The sequence below is a fragment of the Aulonocara stuartgranti genome, assembly GCF_965226115.1.
Source record: "Aulonocara stuartgranti genome assembly, chromosome: 2".
In the NCBI taxonomy this organism is placed as follows: Eukaryota; Metazoa; Chordata; class Actinopteri; order Cichliformes; family Cichlidae; genus Aulonocara; species Aulonocara stuartgranti.
This window is the reverse complement of record NC_138940.1, coordinates 3,173,356-3,193,224: the sequence shown is the minus strand read 5'-3', so window position 1 is coordinate 3,193,224 and position 19,869 is coordinate 3,173,356. Positions and strand designations below refer to the sequence as shown.

General features: G+C 39.2%; 1 protein-coding gene across 1 annotated transcript; it reads right to left on the bottom strand.

The window, feature by feature from the left end:
- Positions 1 to 3: 3 nt before the first annotated feature.
- Positions 4 to 10,505, bottom strand: LOC309712743 (tectonic-1-like). The gene is made up of 14 exons (XM_082543801.1): positions 10,190 to 10,505; positions 9,167 to 9,284; positions 8,165 to 8,298; positions 7,846 to 7,994; positions 7,475 to 7,577; positions 5,686 to 5,798; positions 5,433 to 5,453; positions 3,492 to 3,626; positions 2,454 to 2,579; positions 1,794 to 1,882; positions 917 to 1,054; positions 669 to 822; positions 401 to 532; positions 4 to 316 (listed from the first exon to the last, which is right to left on the bottom strand). Exons 1-14 carry the CDS (start codon positions 10,461 to 10,463, stop codon positions 170 to 172), a joined length of 1,833 nt encoding a protein of 610 aa, XP_082399927.1. The 5' UTR covers positions 10,464 to 10,505; the 3' UTR covers positions 4 to 169.
- Between the last annotated feature and the right edge of the window lie 9,364 nt (positions 10,506 to 19,869).

Genomic DNA, 19,869 nt, shown 5'->3' with positions numbered 1-19,869 from the left:
GAATGTGAAACCATGTATTAAATTTTATTATAAAAAAGGGAAAACTCAGATGTACATTATTCACACAATACACAGTTGCAGACTGATGGTCCAATAACAGTACTAGTGATGACCACACACTGTACCAGTGTTTATGGGGAAGCTTAAATAAGTGAAAGCTGCAGTTGGATCAAACAAAAGGGAAGAAGAAGTCAAAGGGCAGTTTGGCATTGATGGTAGGTGTGGCCCTGTAACCAGGAAGAGCAGCAGCAGATACTGGGATGAAGGCCACTGAGCTTCTGATTGGAAGGACACTGCTGCCTCTGGACAACAGGGTCTGTATGAGAATACACACAGTACAAATGATTCTCTCTGCTTGCAGTTTTCTGCTATCAATGCTCCGACAGAAATGATGTCTTACCAAACTGCTGGTGTTGCTCTGAATTACTTCTTTGATGCTCACAATCTGTGCTTGAGGATTCACGAAGGATCCGTAATTGGTCCATTTAATTTCTAAGTGCAGTGACAATGGGATGCTGCAACTTGGAGCTTCCTGCAAGTCAGAAACATGACAGTGAATTCACTTCTGTTTAAGACCTCAGACCTCAATTTAGATCATCTGACTCATCACTCAGTGCAATGACAGTGATCATCGTAAGATACTGTGCCCCTTGTTTGACCTCACTCACTGTGGGATTGAAGTTGGTCTTGATCTGCACCCAGTCCAGGAGATTGTCCAGGCGGGAGTTTCCAAAGGAAGCCACATAATAAGGATAGTTAAATCCTCTCAAAATTCCTAGAAGCTCTTGCGAGACAATAGTGCAATTTACACCATCTTCCAACCTGCAGGATCGAAAAACGTTGCCATCAGAAATTTTAAAGAAAAAACAGCGTTTGTTACATTAAGTGTGATGAATAAAATGTGAGGATGATGTGCCTTAACAGGCAGCCAGACACAGAGTCGTGACCAAAGAGGACAGGTGAGCGCTGATGTGGACCCTGCAGACAGTCCTGGTCCTCAGTGCTGAGGAGCAGAGACAGAGTGTCTCTGAGGTCAATGCTTCTGACAATCCCAGTGGAGAGGAATGTTATGGACAAATCCTGGTTCTTAGAGAACATCAAAACATTACACGTCTTTCATCAACCACTGAAATTCAGTTTAATTTATAGAGCTTCAGTTTACAACAACAATTGTCTCTGTGTTTCACACAGCTAAGGAGCCAGCAACAGTACACGATCAGATGATGCCCTACGGGCAGCCTCGGTGATAGCGGGAAGGAAGAACCCTCTTTTAACAGAAAGTTCCAACAAAATCATACTCTGCCACGGCTAGTTAGGGGTTGATAGTAAAGAGCATGGAGAGACCATGGACGCTGAACAAATTTTTAAAAAGAAAGACACAGGAGAGAGAAAACAAAAGTTATGACATGCAGTAGTGGCACATAAACGCCTGGGAAATGATGGAGAACTGTCCTGGGAAAGTTTTCAACTAGCACGTGCCTATATTTTGTATCTCTCTTTATCTTAAAAGTAGAGAAAGTGTCTGTCTCCTGAACCTAAACGGAGCTAAAAGCTCTTCCTTTAGAAACTCTGAACCACAAGCCAGTCTGAAATCTGGCAGCAAATTTTCATACTTAAAATTTTCCCATTAATATTTCAAAAAATTGATTTTTACTTATAGTTTTAATCTTTTATTATAAAACTTTTTTAACCAAAAAATTGTAATCTTATTTATTTGTTTTTACGCTAACAGAAATGGGCTTGCAGTAGTACAACAATGAGGGAAATCTGTCCTTTATCCAGGTAAAGGATATTCGGCTGTTCTTGTTCCAGACACAAGCGGCAGGCCGACCACATAACCTGGATTTCCGCTGTAGTGGACATTCACGTCCCCCCCATCTGCCTGTTTAGGAGACACAAAACACAGAGCGTTACTCAGATTTAGTGAATGGTCAAGGAGTAACATGTTTTCCTAAATTACTAAACACTTCTTGCAGTCTTTCTCAGAAGGAAGAAATGTAGAGCAATTAAAACGAACAAATCTGTGAAACCAACAAATCCCCTCATTCTAACAGCACCTGATTTGATCTCTACCAGTGAATTGCTGTGGAAGTACACAACACAGAGACAGAAGACAAGCTGGCAATCATAGTTTTGAAGTCAAAGTAATACAACTACAAGCTGTGTTGAACCTGTTCTGCTTCCCTTATTTACTGTCACGTACAGTGGTGAATGTTCACATTAAAATGCTCAAAGTTTCAGATAATTAGGATATGTACAGGTAAACTCAAACATCCCACTTTTATCCTTAACATCATCACCTCGTGTCCACAATTCTGGCAAAGCAGCCTCACCCACACGCTACTTAAATAAGGATATTTTAGCCAGCTTTTGTGAGGGGCTAAAACATTTGTGACAGATTGTTCCAAAAAAATAAACCATTACACATACATAGGTTTGTTTGAATATACTACCTGGATGTACGTGACCTGAAACTCCTGTTCCAAATGCAGCACAGCTTCAGTTACAAATCCAAGCACCACAGACACCGTTGCATTTTCTATCTTACCCTGTGGGTTGTACTTTATCACATAGAGAACCTGAGGAGACATAATTTTCTAATTACACACTTTCAATTAACTTATTTTTGCATATAACTTTTAAATAGGGAGAAGTGTTGGGGTGGTTAACAAATAAAGACTTAGTATTTCTTAGATTGCTTCATTTAGATGTAAGGGAATGGCACCAGACATGGAAATACAATTAGGTGCACGTCACTGGAAAAGCATAAGATGTTTCCCTTTTGGAAAGTTGATTGTGTTTGAATTGCCTCAATGTACTTTCACGTCCCACCTCCAAAGATAACTGACAACACAGGCATGTCTGGATGCCTATGTCCAGACTTTTGCATCTCTCTGAAATGACTGCGTGCCTGTGTGTTTGTGTGGAGTAAATGGCCTGTATTTACTAGTCCCTAAGGACCCCAAAGCGCTTTACACAACCAGTCATCCACCCGTTCACACACACTTTCACACACTGGTGATGGCAGCTACGTTGTAGCCACAGCCGCCCTGGGGCGCACTGACAGAGGCTGGCTACACGGACTCGTGATCATCATCATCCAGAAAAGAGAAAACAGGAAGAGGATATTTCTGACTATTGCACACAATTTTAAACCAGAGTGTAATGTGGTCACATGTGTAGACTTTACTTTTCAGAAAAAAAATCTCCTGTGTTTGTGGAGAGCACAGCAAAGACGTCAACACAGATAGGTGTGATATTTTCCACAGCTGGATGACTCAGTGGAACTACAGGTCTAATTAAAAAAACTAACTAAATGTCACGAATTAACAACATTACAGGATGTTTCACTGTATAATATATTTATGCTATATTTATTATACTATGTTATGTAACTCAGTCAACATTGTATGCTAATGGATGTCAAATATGTGTGTCAACCATTTCTTCATGCTGGAAGTGAGAAATAAACTCCAGTGTGTGTGACCCACCTTCAGCACCACATTACCACAGAGGGTGGGGTTGATGAGAACAGGACTGATGTTTCCTCCACCTGTGACCTTCAGCTCAGTCTGAGTGTGATCTGCAGACTGTAGGATGACTGAAGACACCACCACAGGAACAACCTCCAGCAACAGCAGGGACTCATATCAGTCTTCATTTAACTGTGTTTCTGAACTTCTGACACATTGAAACTACTGCACTACAATACACAATGCGCCAGCGGCTGTCTAACATGATGACAGTTTTAAACAGCACAGCATGCTGCAAATACTACTCAGTAAATAGTCATCTAAAACACAATGGGTTCTGAATGTTAATGTGAAAATAAGTGATTGCTAGTTGCTCTTTAGGAACTGAGCAGAAAGTTGTGCCACTGTTCCTGTTACTGCATTGCAGCACTTAACCTCAAGTTTGTTTGTGCGTGTTGTGCAACTTACAACATGTAGCAACATCAAAGGAGACACAATCAGGAGAAGCTGTCTGTGTCTTACTAAATGTCCTGGTCCACCTAAAGGTGTTTGGCATGGGAAGATTCTGAACATAGATTTTATCACCTGGTTATTTTATGCATTACAAACCACCATGAGTTTATCTGAGCCAGGTTTTATATTAATATTACTGAGTTGGTGCATTAAAGGATTTTAGTGGGCATCAAAACCAAATTTAGGGGTGTACAGTCATGGTTAAAATAAATAAACTTTACATATTATACCGTATTGATTATGTATTTAACAAAAATGAAGACATTTTGCTCGTCCAGAGGATTAAGCTGATTGTTAACACGATGATAAGGAGAAAAAAATCATTCTGGGACGTGTTATGAAGGCCATTGCAAAACAATCGAAAATTGAAATATTTGTCACAGGAGGAAACATTCAAGATACTTTCCAATTTTCCCAGAACTGGATGCCCCAGCAAATTCACCGCAAGGTCAGAACCTGCAATGCTCACAGAAATTCAAGAGCTACAGTGTTATGAAAAAAATTGTTACATTTATTATTTGTCACATGTTTCAGATCATGGAATTCATCTTATATTGTATTTACCTAATTTTAAACTTGGTAAAGTTTTTTATAATGTCAATCTGTAGTCTTAGAAGTTGCATAGGGTATATTTTATACCATGACTGTAGCTTTAATGGAAACAGCGGGAAATTAGGTGCAATGGTAGTGTCAAAAAGTACAAAGGAATATAAATCTTCACATCACAGAGAATCTTTCTACAGCTAAAAACGACTTTGTTTGCTTAATCAACTAATCTTGCAAATACATATGTACACAAACACAAATGTTTAAAACTCAGAGCCACTGACACAAGCAATTAAAGATACGTGAATGCGTCATTAATCTGTGTTGTATTATGTCAGCTCAAACAACCATTGTGAAATCTACTTGCTTGCCATGTAATGACTCATATGGAAAAGAAATAGTAAAAACTTACATGATTTACTCATGAAAGTGGCCACTTTCTTATTACTTTCATATATTTTTTTAGTAAGTATCCAAAACATACAAGTTTCATTATATGATTTTTCAGGGGATCATATATGTGTTTTCACTCTTGTATGCTTTTCATACAAGTTTCACACAAGACAGATACAAACTTTATAAGATTTATATCTTTTCCATATGGGAATTCTGTGTGTATCTCTTTTTTTTTCCGTTGCTTCAATTTAATAAAAATATCTTTGAGAAAATTATTACAAATTCACAAAGCTAATGTATACAGGTCGTCTGTTTTGTCAGATTAACTGTTTATAACATCTACACTGTTTTTAATGAACACATTTAAGAGTCTGTGACCTCGTCTTGTTAACTTGGATTTTTTTTAATTTATCAGTTAACTGATAATTAGTTAGTATGTTTAACTCTGATAAACATACTAACTGTTTCTGAGTTAAACAAATAGAGAAAGGTCAGGATACTTACTGCTGCATCTGTGCTCATATCCTGTCAAGCACAAAACATTTCACTTTAAACCTTTTAATTAATGATCTATATTTAAACTATATATAGTTAAGGAACACAAAACAGGTGTGCATGCTGTTCATTAGTTGCAATTCAAATTCAATGACATTATAATTCCTGGGCATAAAGTGAACTTCACTTCAACAATACACTGTATTAAAGAGTGGATTTTTAAGAGCCAACCAGTGTGTAGCTCAGTAAATGTGAGACTCACACTAAACAGCTGGGTGTCAGTGTAGCTATCCATGCTGAGGGCTGGCAGATGGCCGCAGTCCTGATCCAGGACCACGCGACGGGAGCACCGACTGCTTTGATCCTTCAGGAAAGCTGCAAATCAAACCAGGAAAGCTAAAACAACCTCATTCATACTGATGAAAAAGCCTCTCATCCTTTTCATAAAGCTTTACAGGATGTCAACAAAGGAACTGCTGTTCAATAAGAAAGTGACAGTAAATATGCAAACTCTGGGCACAAGTAAAGACCGACACTTTTTTAAGGAGACTGGGATGAGAAAGAGAATGGCTACATAGTGTAGTGGTTAACACATTCATTTTTCTGCCAGAGACACAAATCCCATTTGAGGTTGCATCTCTGCCAAAGAGCTACCCACTGTGGTGACGCCTTTTGACAAGGGAGCGGTTAAATATCACAAAGCTCCAAAAAATGAAAGTAACACGTTTTAAGCAGATTATGGCATCTAGTCAATTAAACCAGATGGGATAGTGATCTGTTCAGTTAAGGAGCAGAGAGCTGCTGCTGAAATTACAGGTGCACTTAAAGACAACAATGAGACAAACAGGTGTGGGTTTTTTATGTGGAGGCCTCTGGCAGCTTTTCCCTCCTCATGTTTTGTGACTGGGCTGGACCTTGCAGAGGTTGCCCAAGTAGTCCAGCTCCACAGGACGGTATGTCAATATGAGCCATTACCAGAAGGTTTTTATGTCTCCGGCGGCCTGGGGACCCAACGTCCTCTAGTGGATCTGCACTCACTGCCATGTATCCTGACTGGGAGTTGCCATAGAATACCAGAATTGGCAGGTCTACCACTGGTGCCCAGTGCTTTACACACAGTAGAACAGGTTTATGCTGGGCACATGTGATAGATATGAAAGAAGCTTTGGAGAACATTATACTGCCTGTAACATCGTTCAGCACGACTGGTTTGGTGGTGGGTCAGTGATGGTCTGCATAGGCACATCAATGGATTGATGCACAGACCTCTACAGACGAGGCAAGGGCGTCCTGATTGTAGAGAAAGATTTAATCCAGGATGAAATCTTTGGCCCCACTGTCACACCCTATGCTGATACAGTAAGTCCTGTTTTTTACTTCATGTTTCAGTCCATCCCATACGGCCAGGTTTTACCTCAGACTGTGCAGGAGCTCAGTGAGGCCCATAAGATCTGGAAGGAGATCCCCTAGGACACCAACCACTGTTTCATTACAAGCACGCCCCGACGTTGTCAGGCATGCATAAAAACACATGCGGGCGATGCCAGCTTCTGAGTAATATTCTTAAATGCTGCAATGAAATTTTTGCCACATTACTTTTTCACTTTGATTTTTGGGTTGTCTTTGAATTCTCTAGGTTGATAATTCTGCAGCAATGACATGGCCTCATTTCATTCTTTACACTTGGTCAGTCAACATCAGTACAGATATTGTACTTTTGGTCTCCCCAACATTTAAAAGGAGCAACTTTTTATTTTAAAGGCAAACAGCCTCCATTTCCAGTTTGCATTACCTGCTTCAGTTTCACTACCACATGGGGAGTAGTTTGCAAATTGCAAATGTTTACAACATTAAAGGACTCTGGATAGGATTGAGTGACATCAAGTGGTGAGTTTACAGGCTGCAGAAAAAACAAATTCCCCCTCTCTTTACAAGTGTCCAGGTAAATCTACAGCGGTCAGTGGAAACACCGCTACTCATAGTTAAAAGTGATGATGTCATAATAATGAATACATTTTACTTTCTATAATTTACAAGTACAAAGGCATTACCTGCAGGACTGTTATCCACACAATCAGCAGTGACACCGGGAGCTGGCAGTTGCAAGATCTCTCTCTGTTCAGCCGCCCCTGCCGTCACGATCACATCCCCATACTGAAAAGCCAAAGCATCAGCAGAGAATGAACAGACAGGAAAATGGCAAGTTCAGACTCACCTATGAAGGAGTGCACTGAGTGTTCTTACTGAGTTTCTTTGAAAACAAGTTCCTCACAGGTTGTGGACTAAACATACCTTCATATGTTAAAGTACTCATGGACTATCTAAGAATAAAAAAGTCACTGACTGATTCGATGTGGACAAACGTACACTTACTGATACTACATGAGCTATAAGCAGTGACTCCTTTCAAACAGAGGCTCACCTGGTATCCGCCCGAGGTCTGGAGGTTTACAGAGGACGCCTGGTTAACTTTCTCTAAACCGAAAATATAGCTGGTGAATTGTTTAAAGAGCGACACAAAGTTGCTGTCAGTTGGCAGAGCGGGAGAGGGATATGACAGTCCATCAACTCCTGCAGAAAAAAAGAAACCAGCTCAGATAGTCATTAAGGAAGCTATTATACATAATATTGTAAATAACACACTGTTAAATTTGCCTTTTTTAACTTTACCAAACTTATGTGCAAATGGTTTCTTGAAGCGTTTACTCTAACACTCCATAAAAGCCCATTTGCTGACTTACGGTTTTGTGACTCGATGCAGAAGATGTCGTAGTTGGTCTCCTTCTGAACAGATGATTGCAGCTCTGAATAACCGTCTGCTGCTCTCCTTAAAGAATACAATGCCACATCATGGCTGCACATCTGCTTGCTGCCACTGCAAAGTGATGAAAGACAAAGAAGGAGCTTATTGCTATGGACATGCAGACAAATGCAGATGTTTTGCTGAATTGTTTGCTCTACTGGGAAACATTTTTATGGATTTCATCTTTTAGCAAGAGAAGACCAAGTGTTGCCATTTGTTTACTGTTGCTTTGATCAGGTCAGTGCAGTGTGCATGAACATTTCCACAGTCAGCTGTCCATCAGTAGGACAACAAGCATACAAACCGCTGAATGTTTTCACTCAGTAATAACATTTCTTAAAAGTCTTAAACTGTTAGGTTGATGGTCAGTTTGGGGGATTAATGGTTCTTCTATAAGTCACATTTATGAGTTTTTCTGTAGCTGAAGTTAACCCTCACTAACAAACAGTTGTTTTAATTGAGTGGTTTTTTAGTCCTATTAAAGGAAGTGCATTAGGCTATGGAAAGAAAGCAGGGCTAAAATTGGATGTGTTTGGACTATTTAATATTTGAGGGCATGTGTGCATGTAAACTGTTTTTTACAATTTGGCCAAAGCAGCCAACATTTTCCTCAGTGAACTCAGGTGGAGTGATGTTTTTCTAGCATGGACGACAGCAACACACACGATCAAAGCCACCACAAAGCCAATAAGCGTCCTTTATTAAACCACTTGTTTAACAAGCTGAAACTTAAAGAAATGCTTACTTTGCTCCTGTTTGCACCAACCACTGTTTTTAAATATAAAATACAGCAATACCACACACTGGCACATAAAAACATTCTAACAAAATCTATTTATTATACCGCACAGAGCCAAGAGGAGAAAAATCTATTCTTGTGAACTGACACTGCAGCCCATTAGTAGAAAAAGAGAAGATTTTCAGCTGGACTTCTACATACCTCACAGTGGGATAAGAGCAACTGGTGAACAGAGGCACATCCCCACTACACACTCTGTCACAACAGCAGTTGATGTCACATACATCCATCTGCTCATCGCAGGGACATAACCTGTCAGCTGACACACACACAAACACACACAGGTCAGATAGTTCATATTTTCTAGATGACGAACAGTCTTAATGCATTCAGTACATTACAAATGGTACAAATGTGGGTTTAATGTTCAAGCCATTAATAAACACAAGAGGCAACATATTAGGAAAACTTTTAAGCATAATGTAGTTCATTTTGTCCACACCCTATCTGATCAAATTTTAATTCATGCTAAACACATAAATAAAAATAAATAAAACTGATATCACAGGAGAGGATCAGGAAGGAGCTTCAACTGGAGCTCTTACTCTGACTAACTGTGAACAACTGGGACTTGGCTTCTGACAAGTTCAATAATTATTTAGAAAATATGTACTAAATGCAGAGAGGTTAAAGGATCACTGTAAAGGAGGGTAAAACGTTTTGGGAAGAGGTAACATGTCAGAATATTATTTCAAAATAAATTTAACTACTTTGGAGTTCAGAATGGATCTTATTAAAAATAAAGAAACACAAAAAAGTAATGTCAGAGCAGTCGTATTATTCATACACAGGTCTGTGTGTCAGCGCATGTGCACGCTCTCCTTAAACGAAGAGTCTGTATATACCTGGCATTAATGAGCATCCCAGGTTTTTATCTATCCGAATGAAAAACATAAAATACCACAAGGTCAGATCAAACGCCACGTTAAAATATCTTCATTTAACATTTTCCTTACTACCTCCGAGAGAACAGATATCCTAGCCACAGTTGTACAATGGGTACAATGGGTATGGGTTTAATTTGAATGTGTCCACATCTCTGAAAGTAGCTGGCAAACTGAATTACCTAAAAGCTATTTTGGTGGACAAAGAAAAACAGTGAACATGTGCTAAAAACGGGGGGACTGGGGTAGAAACTGGGGTTAAATCACAGCGACAGGTTACCACTGGTGAGAGGAGTGGGTAGGTGCCCGGAGACTGGCAGGGGCACGGCCGGTAGGTTCGGCATCTCGGTGCTGTAGCTCGGAGCTGTGGTCGTGCTCTCGGACGCTGGAGGCTGTGTACGCGGATAACTCTCAGTAACATTATAAATAAGATTGTAGGCATCAAAAGCCGTCGTATTAAAGTCGCTCTCTGTTGTGTTTACAGTAACGACAGTAAGCATGAGAAATAAATAGAAGAACTCTGGATCGCACTTGACTACAGTTGTGACCGCCATGGATATTTACTCGTTGCTATGGTTCTTCTTCTTCTGTTGCTGCTGCTTCTTCTTCTATGGCCCTTAATGGCGGGTGGCAAACCAATTGTAAGTAATTTACCGCCACCTAGTGGGTACTGTACGGGTTTCCGCCCGCATTACCGCCACCTTTCATCGGTGTACAGATCTGCCAAATGTTTGGTTGAATTGATGGTGGAATTATCAACGTTTGACAGCTGAGTCCGGTGAGAGGATGAACTGAAATCACTGTGCAAACACACATTTATAATTATTTATTTTATTTATAGTTAGCAACTGTTATGACTGCTACAACGTTGACCCGTTTTTGTGAAGCTAAGTCAGTTCCAATGGTCAGTTCCCTTCTCATCATCCAACTGACACCAGTGTTTCCAAATAAATGTAGTTAATGGGTATTAACTAGGAAGTTGTGATTCACTACATCTATCTGACAGCAACAGTTCACTAACTAAATTAGGTCATCCTGGGACTAAAACCAGGATGCTGGTCTGAGTGTCATCATTGTCCAGACAGGACTCCAGTTCTTCTGCCAAAAGCCAGTACACCTTGCTGCTTCCCAAGGTTTGACTTGTAACTCCAGGCTAACAGGCCTGGCCAAAGAGCAATCCATGTTTGTCCAGGACTGCTTATTTTTGGTATTTGGGTATATTTAACCTGGTCCTCATATCTGAAGGCTGCTCCCCTGCCCCCCAATGTGCCACTTGGGAACCTGGTAGATGGGTGTGGTTTCTCCACCCTAAAATCGAAACTATAAAATGTTTTCAGTTTCAAGTCGGATCCCCTGATCTCCTCTGATATGATGGTCCTATAACATTGCTCCAGACTCTGTGAGAGATGTATAATCAGAGTAATGAAGTAATCAATCATCAGACCTTCACAATGACCAACTTAAACCAAGCTGACAGGGTTTGAAATTTGTTGCAGTGCAGATTAAAGGAAAGGTTGCTGAAACTGTGAGTATTGCCTTAAGGGTGTTGATGCCCTAAACCAAACTTGTAACAGGTCTAAAGGAAACTTTTTAATAGGAAAAAGAAGAAATAAAAATAACTTATTAGTCTGTTGTAATGACATCACCATTAAACCATCGAAGAGTTCAAATTATATTTTAGTGGTAGATTAAAAAATGTTTCAAAATTCAGTGACTGAAGTCCATTTCTTCAGTGTGTCTTTACTTTGAGCCTCTTCTTCACCAAAACTTCTCCATCAAACCAGGAAATAAAGTTTGCTTGGTCAGATTACGAGTTTAAATCACCTTTCCATCCACAAGATGGCGACACAGAACAACAAAACACAAGTTTCAGTGTCCTGCACAGCGGGCATTTGGAAAGGACAGAAACAACAGAACGAAGGAATATGAGAGAAATAATATTATCATTAATTATTAATATCTTATGAATATTGTCATTATTTATAGAATGATAACACAATATTAGTACATGGGAATACTAATACTGTCTCCTCACCTAAACAGAAGAATTAGTATAGTCGGAGTGGAATTCAGCAGGTGGGGGAAGCTCGGTTGTGCTGACTCAGCACAAAATAAACAAAATGACAACAAACAAAAATTTCTATTGAGAGCTGAAGTCGATTTTCTTTGCACACAGGCCAGCTGTGACCAGCAAGCCTGTGCTTACGCTCCTCTGAAGTTCACTGGTCTTTGTGGATTTGCACAGCTGAATTCAACAAGATGTAAGCAGATGTTTTATGGGATATCTTGGCTTTCCCACACTGGCACTAAAGTGCTCATATTGTATTTATACTAGCCAGTATCCAGTTGCCATAATGGTGGAATCTAATAAAAGAATCTCATCATCATCAGCTTGAATCCAAAGTTTAAATGAAGCTGTGCCACTCTAACCTAACTCTGACCATGAACACCACAACCACCCAGCACCAAGCCAACAGTGTTTTACTATAAATTTAAAGGAAAGCTAACCTATTTATCCCACACTCACCTGACCTGTATTTTCATGCAACCTTCAATACAGTTTGTTTTGAAGGATGTTTCACAACATGAAAAAAAAAACACAGCTTCACATTCTGTACAATGTCAGATTTAAAAATTAGGACATTACGTGTAAGCATTAAATTTCCAGCTTATCAAATACCACTGAGCAGTCTTCCTCTCCTGTCCTGTTTTACTTCTTGCTCCATCACCGAGTGAAGTTAATCTCTCCTCTCCCCAGGAAATACAGCAGCTGTACCTTTTACTAGCCTCAGTATTTTTGTTTGTTCAGCTATTTGTTCAGCTGAGGGTTAATATATACAGATATTCTCAAACTTCATGTTTGAGGAGTTTTGAGTGCTATAGAGACAAACAAATCTTCAAAGCAAAAAATGTTCATCAAAATCTTTTAAGATGTAACCATTCAAGTTACTCGATTAATTGCTTCAGTCCTTTACTGTAATAAGCAGTGCTATATAAATGTTGCTTTTATCTCCATCTGCTCAGACTGAGTGTCTTTGTGAAGACTCATGGTAACCTAAACAACAACAACAACAACATAGGTATGTGTCAATACAACTTTTAATTTTCTATTTCTTTTACTCTGTGTCAAATAGGAAGCAATAGGCCATTATCACAGCAGGCATTTTGACTTTTGGCTCAGCTCCTTTTTTAAGTATTCCACAATAACACCCCAGCATCCACAACTGGCTGGTAGCATTTTTGTCAGGGTGGTGGGGGGAAAAGCAAAGACAAGCAACATCGTTTCTTTTTTTTTTTTTAATGTTTATTTATAAGATTTTAAGTTCAAAGTTACATAACGTCACACCAGACAAAGGACACAAGATTCAAAAACAATAACATTTAAGCACAGAAAAAAAAGAAGAAAAAACAGAAGCCAAACACACAACAACAAAAAACCCCAAACAGAAAAACAGGAAAGAAAAGGAAAAATAAAAAGAAATAAATAAAAATACACCAGTTAGCCAGTACAAATCAAAAGTTCAAAAGAAACACCATTGTCCAAAGAAGATGATCTTCTGTGTGAGGTTAGGGAGGGCAACAGAGAGTTCACCAAGACCAGAAGATGTGGGAAACATGTCCAGGAAGGACTCAGGGTCCGGCAGAAGTGCAGTTTCACACAAACACAAAGTGCAGTCAAATGGGTTAAAGTTTATCTTGAATTCCCATTAATGTGATTGAGAAAAGGGCCCCAGATTTCAACAAACTTAAAATGGGTGTCAGCCAAACGATAACGAACCTCTTCAATATACAAACAAGCAATCATCTCACATAGCCAAACCCTGAACAATGGAGGAGATGGTGACCAGTGGACAAAGCAAGATCCATGAAGACATGAGTGTGGAAGAACTTGACTGGCCCGAACAGAGTCCTGACCTCAACCCAACAGAACACCTTTGGGAGACTGCGAGCCAGGCATTCTTGTCCAGCCTTGCAAATCCACTTGTGGAAGAATGGTCAAAAATTCCCATAAACACATTTCTAAACCTTGTGGAAAGCTTTTCCAAAATGTTGAAGCTTTTATACACTGCACTGTAAAAAAAAATCCTAATATAAAAGTATTTTACAGTTCTGTTCTTCTAGAACATCATTAAATTCACATAAATAGACTGATTTCACATTTCAAATGTAAATTAACGTAAAATCACTGTAAATGTAATAAAACATAATTTACTTGTTTTTTAAATGTATCTGTCTGTACATATGCATATTTAGATTGAAATACATTCACAAATGTATCATGATCTCACAAATATCTGTCTGTTATTTGAAAGATTGAACTGTTAAATTCAAATGTAATGCTATGGAAAAATATATAAAATGATTCTTATAAACTTTTTTTCACATCAAATAATAATTACTGTTATTGTTACTTAGGGCGATCGTGGCTCAAGAGTTGGCAGTTCGCCTTGTAATCAGAAGGTTGTCGGTTTGAGCCCCAGCTTGGACAGTCTCGGTCATTGTGTCCTTGGGCGAGACACTTCACCTGCCACCTACTGGTGATGGTCAGAGGGGAATTGTAAAGCACTTTGAGGGTCTCGTAAAGCGCTATATGAATGCAATCCATTGTTATTTAAACCAACTGTTAACTGTACATTTAAGTATTATGATTCATATTGCTGCATTCATTGACCTTGTTTATAGGTAATTTCATTGTTTAATCACATTAAATTGTTCCTAATTTAATGTTTAAAAGCACTTGGAAAAGGCAAAATCCCATGTAAAATTAGGGCAACAAACCGTATTTTCATTACTGGAAATAACCGTATTTTTATGAGTAAGTTATTTTCTGTTATTTTACGTTATTGTTTTGGTGCCCCAGCTGCCAGAATATTACTGTTTTTTAAGATGTTTTTTCTAACAGTGTACCATATCCTTCTTAAATACCGAACATTGTCATGTCGCTGTAGAATGCTTTGGTAGCCGTGCTGGTTCAGTCTGCCTTCACTTTTGAATAGTAAAAGTAGTAAAAGTAAATAAATCCTCAACAGTGTCACCAGCAAAGCACCCCCACAGCTCCTCCTCCATGCTTCAAAGGTAGAACTAAAGATCTCAAATTTGGACTCAAGACCAGACCAAAGCACAGATTTCCACTGGTTTAATGTCCATTCCTTGTGATTCTTGGCCCAAACAAATCTCCTCTGCTTGTTGCTTTTCATTAGTCATGGTTTCTTAGCTATTTGACCATAAAGGCCTGATTTACACCTCTGAACAGTTGATGTAGCAATGTGTCTGCTACTGAAACTCTGTGTGGCATTTATCTGAGCTCTAATCTGAGCTGCTGTTAACTTGTGATTTCTGAGGCTGGTGACTAGGATGAATTTATCCGCAGCACCAGAGGTGACTCATTGTCTTGCTTTCCTGGGATGGTTCTCATGTGAGCCAGTTTCATCGTGACTACACCATATGAGGCTCATTGAGAGAAGGCCAAGGGTTTGCAGCGCTGTCAGCAAAGCAAATCTAAAATATAAGACATACTTAGAGTTATTTATCATTTTTTCTTTGCTACATATTTCCATATATCTTGCTTCATATATTTGTATGTGCTTCAATGTAGAAAGTAGTAAAATAAAGAGTCAAAGGTTTGGGGTGTCCAAACCTTTGACTGGTAGTTTATCTGCAAAGGGTGGTCCATCATCAAATTAAACCCTGTACATTAAAAACAGGATGCCACTTAAAATTATATATTTTTGGCAATATAGTGTGTCTTGTAACACTTAGTTGTGTAACTGTTAAATTAGTTTAAAGTTTCAATATCAACATGTGGGTAGAATGAAGAAATGCAGAGGAGCTGCTATGTGATCACTTAATGACCACATGATTTATTTAATAAGCAGTTTGCTTCCTAATTAATGCTCTAATTAGGTTTTCTTCCTCTCAGTGCCACAAATCTTGCTCTCTTTCTATCTCTCACATGTACAGCACACATGAGGTTGACACACAAAAGTAAAACAAACACACCTTGACCTTGACCATCCATAGTGCAGGTATGCCTTCCCTGAGAGCTCAATATTAACCACAAAATCACAAGACCCACACTGCTTTAATGACCACTCCGAATTGGTTAATGACTGTGAGTGGTATGACTATGAGGAGCAGGAGAATAGTCTAGTATAACAGGAAATGCAAGTTCCTGTTCACCCAGTACGGTGCTGAGGAAAGAGGGTGTCAGAGGTCACAGAGACAGCTACAGTGGAGTCAATCACAGATTAACGAGAGAAGCCTACAGAGAGTGTACAGTAGATCACAGGCCTTCAAGCTGGCAGTAATTAAACCGTTACTTAAAAAGCCATCACTTGACCCAGCTTTCTCTAACCTCCAACCTACCTGTTATCTCAAAAATTCTTTAGAGTAGTTGTAAAACAGCTTACTGATCATCTGCAGAGGCAGGTTTACTTGAAGAGTCAGGGTCAGTCAGGTTTCAGAGCTCAGCACAGCACAGAAACAGCTTTAGTGAAGGTTACAAATGATCTTCTTATGGCCTCTGACAGTGGACTCATCTCTGTGCTTGTCCTGCTAGACCTCAGTGCAGCGTTCGATACTATTGACTACAATTTTTTATTACAGCATCAGAGCATGCTGTAGGTATTACAGGTACTGCACTGCCGTGGTTTGTATCATATCTATCTAAGAGACTCCAGTTTGTCCATGTACAGTTGTGGTCAAAAGTTTACATACACTTGTAAAGAATATAATATAATGGCTCTACCGAGTGTCCCGTTATTTCTAAAACTCTAATTTTTCTCTGATAGAGTGATTGGAACAGATACTTCTTTGTCACAAAAAACATTCATGAAGTTTGGTTCTTTTATGACTTTATTATGGGTTAACAGAAAAAAGTGATCACATCTGCTGGGTCAAAAATATACATACAGCAGTGCTAATATTTGGTTACATGTCCCTTAGCCATTTTCACTTCAATTAGGCGCTTTTGGTAGCCATCCACAAGCTTCTGGTTGAATCTTTGACCACTCCTCTTGACAGAATTAGTGCAGTTCAGTTAAATTTGATGGCTTTCTGACATGGACTTGTTTCTTCAGCATTGTCCACATGTTTTCAATGGGGTTTAAGTCAGGACTTTGGGAAGGCCATTCTAAAACCCTTATTCTAGCCTGACTTAGCCATTCCTTTACCACTTTTGATGTGTGTTTGGGATCATTGTCCTGTTGGAACACCCAACTGTGCCCAAGACCCAACCTTCGTGCTGATGATTTTAGGTTATGTTGAAGAATGTGAAGGTAATCCTCCTTCTTCATTGTCCCATTTACTCTCTGTAAAGCACCAGTTCCATTGGCAGCAAAACAGCCCCACAGCATAATACTCCCACCACCATGCTTGATTGTAGGCATGGTGTTCTTGGGGTTAAAGGCCTCACCTTTTCTCCTCCAAACATATCGCTGGGCATTGTGGCCAAAAAGCTCGATTTTTGTTTCGTCTGACCACAGAACTTTCCTCCAGAAGGTCTTATCTTTGTCCATGTGATCAGCAGCAAACTTCAGTCGAACCTTAAGGTGCCGCTTTTGGAACTAGGGCTTCCTTCTTGCACGGCAGCCTCTCAGTCCATGGAGATGCAAAACACGTATGACTGTGGACAATAACACCTGTGTTCCAGCAGCTTCTAATTCTTGGCAGATCTGCTTTTTGGTGATTCTTGGTTGACTCTTCACCCTCCTGACCAATTTTCTCTCAGCAGCAGGTGATAGCTTGCGTTTTCTTCCTGATCTTGGCAGTGACGAAACAGTGCCATGCACTTTATACTTACAAACAATTGTTTGCACTGTTGCTCTTGGGACATGCAGCTGCTTTGAAATGGCCCCAAGTGACTTTCCTGACTTGTTCAAGTTAATAATTCGCTTTTTCAGATCCATGCTGAGCTCCTTTGACTTTCCCATTGTAGCGTTTGTGGGCGTTTCTATCCAATGAGCCCTATTTAACTGGCCTAAGAGAAGTCAGCAGCTGTAGTCACTCATAATCACTCACAAGAAGTTAAGAGGCCATGCTATGAAGCTCAGTTCACTGACAACTTTGTAAGTCACCAAAATTGCTAATTCATGTTGCTGTATGTATATTTTTGACCCAGCAAATGTGATCACTTTTTTCTGTTAACCCATAATAAAGTCATTAAAGAACCAAACTTCATGAATGTTTTTTGTGACAAAGAAGTATCTGTTCCAATCACTCTATCAGAGAAAAATCAGAGTTTTAGAAATAACGGGACACTCGGTAGAGCCATTATATTATATTCTTTACAAGTGTATGTAAACTTTTGACCACAACTGTAAATGGAGAGTCCTCTTCACACACTGAGGTTAATTGTGGAGTTCCACAGGGTTCAGTGCTAGGACCAGTTCTGTTTACATTATACATGCTTCCCTTAGGCAGCATCATTAGAAGGCATAGCATACATGTTTATTGATATGCAGAAGGCATGGCACTTTATCTATCCATGATAACGCACAACAATTAAACTGCAGGAATGTCTGAAAGTCATAAAGACCTCGATGACCTTAAATTCAAATAAAACTAAGGTTATTGTACTTGAACCTAAAAATCTTGCGGTATCTAGCCAGATCACTACTCTGGATGGCACTACCTTGGATTTCAGACACTGTGAGGAATCTTGAAGTTGTTTTTGGCTCGGATATATCATTTAATGCACATACTAAACAAATATTTAGGACTTGTTTCTTGCATTTATGCAATATCATCAAAATTAGAAAAATCCAGTCTCAGAGTGATGAAGAAAAACTAGTCCAGTATGAAAAGCGGGAAAAAAAAGAGAGAATGCTTGGAAACTGCTAACATAATGGACAGGTTTTTGACAGGACTCCCACACAAACGCAAAGCAGGAGATGAAGCATCGCCAAATATGTTTCCAAACCAACTTCCTTCCAAGCCAAAGACTAGAAAATATGATGAAGCATACCTTCCCTTTGGCTCACCAAATTTGGACAATGGAAGCCGTTCATTAGCCATCTGTTACTGTGGCCATATTACAGTTTTAGTGAACATGGTAATGTAATACATTACTGTAGTCACAATAGTGTGTGATACTCAAATTTTGGTGTTGATCTGTTACCAAATAAATACAGACCTAGCATTGCTGATACCAGCACTCTTCACTTGTAAAACCGGCTAATATAGGGGAGAGCAGTGTGTAATGACTTATCATCATCTTGCCAAATTTGCACACAATTTAATGACCACTGAATCACTGTGATTTTACTCTCCACAATAACTAGTTAACATAACAAAGCAAATCATTTTTTGCAACCTAAGCTCTTCCATTAAACATGTTCATCAAACTCTGAATTTTAAGACACTCCGGAAAATGAATTCTGAGTTGAATTACTCTGAGATCAGCAAATCTGAGCTTCCTGGTCCAGAACAGCTTATTCAAGTTAATTTACCTAAGCAAACTATAATTAAGGGTGCTTCAATACTTGAAGTCTCATTAGAATGGTTTTATCTTTGCTTCGTGTTGTCAGCTTTGTGCTCATACATAAAAACTGTGTCTTCATTAAAACTATATGAGAATGAGGAAAACCCTCAGGTGGACCCAGACCCCCTGGACAGAACTCGTAGGTCTCAGCAAAGTCCTTCCAGACAACCAAAGAATATCCAGGTTTCTAATATAGTTTGAAAGTAATGTTTCAGTCATGACTCCTGTGGAATCTTCAGTGTTAGTTAATGTTAAACTGATTACCTATAAACTATATGCAGACATTCAAATAACATATTCTTCACAATGACAACGACAAAAACTTCCTCAAACTTGAACCTCCCCAACAAAGGATGTTTCATTTACTTAACTGGCTTAACTTTTGAAATCTGGCAACTACGTCCGTGTTTTACATACAGTTTTGTCTGTTAATAAGTGGCTATGCAGAGACATCTAGTGGATTTTAGAGTAAAGTGCAG